We start from the raw sequence: 6,935 nt of genomic DNA, 5'->3' as shown, positions 1-6,935 counted from the left end.
TGGCTATTGTTATATTATAATTCGTTTCTGTGTGTGATACATTTAAATGTTGTGTTTCTGTTGTGTCGTTGTTCTTTTGTTATATTTGATGTTTCTCCCCCCCCCCCCCCCCCCCCCAGTTACAGTTTGTCACCCGTATTTGTTTTCTTCAAAACCGGTTTATGAATTTCGAACAGCAGTATACTACTATTGACATTATGTATTCTAGTCAACGAAACTAGTTATTCATTAACATACATACACAGTTTGTCTTACGTGATATTTTTAGAACTTTCAAGGACGTTAATGTGTGAGCCTTTTCAGATGGACATTCCAATAATTAAGTATGTGAGAATAAGGAAGTATGTCGATCTTATACTTTCTGTTCAATTATGTTTTAAACTAATAAACTATCAAATTCAATGTTTTATTATAGTTCGTTTCTGTGTGTGTTACATTTAAACGTTGTGTTTCCGTTGTGTCGTTTGTTTTCTCTTATATTTTAGATTGAATTCACATTACTATAAGATCTGTCACGGTACTTTTCTATCCCAAATCATGTATTTGAGTTTGATGTTATATTTGTTATTCTCATCGGATTTTGTCTAATGCTTAGTCCGTTTTTGTGGGTGTTACATTTTAATGTTGTTCTCTTATATTTGATGCTTTTCCCTCAGTTTTAGTTTGGTACCCCGATTTTGTTTTTTGTCCATCGATTTACGAGTTTTGAACAGCGGTATACTGCTGTTGTCTTTATTTATATACATCTCATCTTATTATGCATACAATAATATCATACAACCATAGAACATGGGATATTTTATATATTAGCCAATCTGTACAGATTTGTACTAACCAAAAAACCTACATGTAAGCATTAACTTATCGGTGCCTTTTATAGCTGACTATGCGGTATGGGCTTTGCTCATTGTTGAAGACCGTACGGTGACCTATAGTTGTTGATGTTTGTGTCATTTTGGTCTTCTGTGGATAGTTGTCTCATTGGCAATCATACCACATCTTCTTTTTTATATTACAAATTTAACACGAATGATAAAAGTATACAATATCATTGCGATTTGTTTTGCCAATATAAAACTTCTACGCGTCGTTCCATAATAAAATTATAAACTATGTTATCTTTTTTTGAAATTTGAAATCCTTCCGCATCTTCCTATTATAATTTGTTAGATTTCTTATTTGTTTAATGGAATCATTAAATGATAAATGGTCTGCCTTAAACATTTCTGTATTTGTATACATTTAGATTGTCTGACGAGTATAGAAAAAGAAGGACTATTCCTAGTCGATCTTTGTGTCTGTACCGTCCTTGGTTTTTTCTTTAATTCAAGATTAAAAATATAGATGTACATCTTAAAGAGTAATTTGAATGACTTGCATGCCAAAAATACATATTCGAATGTTTAATTTTGTTTCGACCCAAGTGAATGAAACTGTTAAGAGCTCAATAGTATACTTCAATATTCATATCTTATTTATTTTTGAAGCAAAGAAAGATGTATTTTATCTTTTTCACCCCGCTAAACCATTCATTCGTTGTGTACTATGTCTAGTAGACATACTTATTCAAATAGGTGTACATGTGAATTGTAAATCAACATTAACACAAAACCGTTTGATTGACAGGAAATGTCATTGTCGGAGAAATGAAAAACCAAATATGAATATTGGCCAGATTATCTCGGCGCAATACACTGATTTTTTTAAGATCAATTAAAAATGGATCTATTTTCAAATCTGTCGTTATTTTGTATGATGCCATTTACCATAGTCGAAGCTTGTGTTTGGTTGAACAAACAGTTACGGATTTCGGTCTCTGTATTATTAAAATCTGCAAACAGTTTAGGATTGCTAGAAGATAAAAGTTTAGACAGATAGTAGAGAAAGTCTTCGATTGTGTAGACCCGAATTGACGAGTTAATCGCATTTCCATCAAAGAATGCAGCTGACCAACCCATCATATTTTTCAAAGGATCATTTGCACCAGAGGAATCGCAGCACATCGCTGTCCAGAAATAATCTGGTACATTAACCCTGCCTTTATTATTTATTGTAGTTCCACTACTCGGAACAACACCGGTTATAAAATAACGTTTGGCTCCAGCAAAGTTACAGCTATGATTCATTGCATCATATAGTGACTTTTCTAACTTAACCCATATCCCTTTATTAAAATCTCCAACCTGTGGTGCAACATTAGTCAAACTATTTGTTACCAGCCTTGCCAGATTATTTTCACTGTGATAAAAAGATGGATTTAAATGTCCCCTATCATATCCACTGCCTTTATAGTCTGCATCTAATGCTTGGCTTTCCATATACTTACTAAGTTCATTTTTATCCCTTATTAAGTCCCCGGTAAATCATTTGCAGGCTAGCTGTGGTTCAATCAACCAGGAACCGTAACGTTTACCACCTGTATCAAATGAATCAATCAAATACGCACTGTAATGGGGTATTCTGTGTACCCTATTGTAGTTGATTGCAAAATAATACCGATTTAACATTGATCTATGGCTTTGGCATATTTGAACTGAATTCTGTTCCGTTAAACCATTAAGATATGGTGGAGTATTTTGAAAGAAGCGATCTTTGCAATCGACAAAGCCTTTCGACACTTTAGATTGAACATTTAAAGAATTCTGCATAAAAACAAAAAAGGCCAGAAAAGAATATTCCGATCTTCATTGCTTACCTGCAATATCAAAATCTTAAATTAGAAGATTCAAGGGAATATTATCAATTCTAAACAAATAAAACAAAACAATGAACAAAAATAAAAATGATGAAAAAATTAAAAAAAATATCATAATTTTACCCAGTGTAATAAGAACTTTCGAGTTTCAGTTATACTGCAGCTAAAATGTCGAGTAAATGATTAAACCGTGCCTCATATATCTGTTCCATTTCCTTTTTATAAAACAAAAAAAAAGTCACATATTCAGGACAATCTATGTAGTTTTCCAGCATTTCTGTTTGTAGTATTTAGATAACGTTGTTATAATGACAGATCTTTGAGGTTTCCTGTATATTACAACTTTCATAGACTTGTGTCGTTTTAAAATTTGTCAAATCATATTGACACTTTTCAATTGTTAAAGATAGTATTTTTCCTTTGTCTTCAACTTTTAAATGATTGTACCGTCCAACTGATCTCATTCGATCGCGACTTGGTGAGTCTTGTACATATATACATGTATGCGCACCAAATTATTAGCCTAGTTTCGTTGGTGTATTGTTGTTTCTTAATCCATATGCAGAAAACTTTGAACAGTTTCATTTAAGATAAGAAAGTAACGTTATCCTTTAACTTCACGTTCATTGTTTCATGCAGACTTCTTTTTCATAAGATAGTGTCAAGTTTGGTGATTATGTTGATTAAATTTATATCATCGATGTCAAAATAAAGGATATTTAAGATCAAAATAATATCAAAAGAAGATGCAGTATTACTGCTTTATGTCTCGACTCGTGTCTTGTATCAAGCTCAATTAACAATGTAGGTCAATCAAGAACAAACGTAACGACAAAATTGAAAACTAGATCCCCAATTTTAATCGTTTAATTACTATACAGCAAGCATTTCATATTTGTATTGTTCATAGTGATGAATATTATAACTCAATGATGTACCCCTACTTGACATTTTTACCTATTATATATCTTTGTTTTGTGTTTATATTATTGTCAATATAATGGTATTGTATGTATGTGACAGTCATAGAGGTGAGATATTTATTTAGCAATCAAGCATGGTATAGCCTACCATTTTCTACATCAGAAAATCCGTGTACCTAGTCAGATTATTTTGTTTAATTGGTTTGATTGAGCTTTTGTTTTGCAATTTGATTAATAAGAGATTTTCTGTTTAAAATCTATCACATCGATATTTTTGTGATGGTGATACACGAATGAAAACATATTTTATATGTATGTATATTGTACAAGTATTTTATTGTAAAATTATTGTGGAGAAAAGGATAATAACTTGCACAGCTCACTTAAGCAGTATATATGTGTTCTCCTTCTGTTTATAAAAATGTTTTTTCAAACACTCTTATCTTTGACTAAATTTTTAAAGTTTGTGATGTTTTCGTCATTTGTCAGGTTATTTTTCATTTACTGTTTACTTTTTTATTTATTTGTTTGTTTATTTGTTCAAGATGTTATGCTTTATTTTTTTAAATTTTAAGTATTTATATGTTTTGATTTTGATTGTCAGAAGATTTCAAACGGACGACGAATGAAATGTTATAGCATGAGATAGCGTGACCAATTGAGATAATTTAGCTAAACAGTTTGTTTCCAAACACGGACTACTGGTGCAAAGTAAAAAAGTCGTTAAAATCACAAATAAAAATGAAACCTTCTACTATTTACATGTATTATTAAAGATAAGTCAAAGACTAAATGATAGTATATATTGGAAACAAAAGTAAAGCCTAATAGATCAATTAATATATTTGTTTGCACTAGACAAGACGTTTGACATCTCGAATAACAATCTTTTGCATTTACATTTGCCTTTTTAAATTACAGCCATCTCGCAATGTGAACATTGCCTTGACCACTGCTTGAAAAATCATGTGTTCTGCTTTCCTGATGTAAACTTCAGTTATTGAATTATTTAGTGAAAGAATATCATGGTTTATAAAAAGTAAAAACACAAAAATACCGAACTCCGAGGAAAATTCAAAAAGGAAAATCAAAAATCAAAAGGCAAAATCAAAAGTCCACACACATCAAACGAATGGGTAACAACTGTCATATTCCTGACTTGGTACAGGCATTTTCTAATGTAGAAAATGGTGGATTGAACCTGGTTTTATAGCTAGCTAAACCTCTCACTTATATGACAGTCGCATCAAATTCCATTAAATTGTCAACGATGCATGAACAAAACAAACATACTCAAAGAGTAAAAATGTTACTTTGTGTGTTCATTTGTTTTTAGTTTACATGTACTTTAATCATTCTACATATTTTATTCATTGATCATAGCTCAAGTATCAAGAAAACAGAAGGCACAGTTTGATCATATTGGAATGTCGATGGTTTGTTAAAATACATCCATAAAGCGTAACAAATATATTGTCAATCTAAAAATCAAGCATCTTGATAATGGCAGTTCCAGATAATGTTTTGTTTGAATCAAAATTCGACAAAGTAATAACCTGTACAAAATAATAACATGTACGCGACATATACACAAATATCAACACATGTATAAAAATAACATTTAAACATGATGTGTAAAAGTATAAAAAAACAACGTTTAAGCCGGTAATGATTCTCATATTGTTAATGATTTATACCTTGTTATTCATTAAATCTTTGCTTTACAGAAAGTCTTTTTCTTTACTATACATGTCATGTGGTTTAAAAAAACAATGAATAGCTGTACCTACTTACTCTTTTTGTTTTTATTAAACGCCTCTATTGCAATGGCCTCCAATTTATTTATTATTTAGATAACACCTTCATGCCGTCATGTTGATCTTTAAATACCCGAGTCTTCTCATATTTCGGCGAAAAGTACACCTTTAATATCAATGAAACACTTGACATTGATAGTGGGACGAATACTTGTTCTACTTCCTGTCTAGTTATGCGTCATTCCTCTTTAAAAATAGGCCAATCAATTATGAAATTTGTTAAATTGTTTACTTGAAGAGATTGGAGACTTCAGGAGGCAAAACGCTTGATACATATGTATTGTATAGACTCCTATATTTTAATAGTTGAATACCATGATTTGGCTTGAGTTTTGTTTTTATCGTATGTAACTGACTCATTGAAGAAAACAACACATTTTCTTTTCCAAAGCGATTAGCATTTTTTCCAGTTTTTAACAAACATCTTGAAACTGGTGTAAGTACTTGTTGAGTTCTTATAACTGTTTCCCCGTTTGAATACAAGATTATATATATACATATTATCAAAACATTATAAGATTTTCAAAAAAATCTACGAAGTTTTGGCTATATTAATTTATATAAATATGGTCATTAACTTTAAATACACAAGTCAATCACGGGTAGTATGGTCGTTATATCGAGGGACGTTTATTATATATCGCTTGCGTATGTAAAACATTTTAAGTTGTTGTTCTTTTCTAATGTATAAAGTACAGTTATTTCGTTATGTCTGTTACATCCCATATTTCATTATGGTATAATCTGCCGTCCATCATTCCTAAAATAGACTACATTTGCACACAATTTGAATTACAGAAAATTCTGTGTCATGGTTTGGTTCATTAGTTTCATGGTTAAGTTCATGTTCGACAAGGTTCAGTTATGTGATTCCTGTCGTGAATGATAGTAGTGTTAGTATCAAAATAAACAGACATTATTTACAACTATTAAAATACTGTTAAACAATATTTTCGCTGATACTGTTTTCGTGTTTAACCCATTCTATTCTATTTTGAGTCAATATAGGGTCGCTATTTTCTTACCTTGTTGTTTTAGTGCCAGACGAGCAGATCTGAGTTTTACATAGAAACGATGATATTCTACTCGGAAAAAAAACCAGCGCTCGAGTAAATAAGTCGTCTACAGTTAAATTAAGATATTATCATTATAATTATCATAGTTGTAGATCAAGCACGTAGAAGGAGTTCAGTAGAGTAATAGATTACTGAATTTCAATCATAGCAAATTTCTTTAAAAGTGCGTGTTTTCGGAGTGCATACATGACATCACACAGTTATATACACTTAGTAAATACAGTATGATTTCCAATGAGATAAATATCCACTCTAGATTAAATGATGTAAATGTTAGGTCACCGTACGGCCTTCAACGATAAACAAAACTCAAACCTCTTAGCAAGTAGTTGAAGGTTCCGACAAAATTAAAGATGAAGCTAAAGTCATTCAAAAAAGTAAAAATATATCCTGACTTATGTTCACCACAATAAGCAAAACATAA

At 31.0% G+C, this 6,935-nt stretch overlaps 1 protein-coding gene across 1 annotated transcript; it reads right to left on the bottom strand.

Moving 5' to 3' along the window:
• Nucleotides 1–1,707: 1,707 nt before the first annotated feature.
• Nucleotides 1,708–5,600, bottom strand: LOC134723774 (endonuclease domain-containing 1 protein-like). Its single transcript, XM_063587324.1, has 2 exons — nt 5,413–5,600; nt 1,708–2,695 (listed from the first exon to the last, which is right to left on the bottom strand). Exon 2 carries the CDS (start codon nt 2,316–2,318, stop codon nt 1,710–1,712), a length of 609 nt encoding a protein of 202 aa, XP_063443394.1. The 5' UTR covers nt 2,319–2,695; nt 5,413–5,600; the 3' UTR covers nt 1,708–1,709.
• Nucleotides 5,601–6,935: the final 1,335 nt, after the last annotated feature.

Source organism: Mytilus trossulus, chromosome 6 (genome assembly GCF_036588685.1).
Source record: "Mytilus trossulus isolate FHL-02 chromosome 6, PNRI_Mtr1.1.1.hap1, whole genome shotgun sequence".
In the NCBI taxonomy this organism is placed as follows: Eukaryota; Metazoa; Mollusca; class Bivalvia; order Mytilida; family Mytilidae; genus Mytilus; species Mytilus trossulus.
Note: the sequence above shows the minus strand (reverse complement) of the source record. Positions and strands in the feature narration are given on the sequence as shown.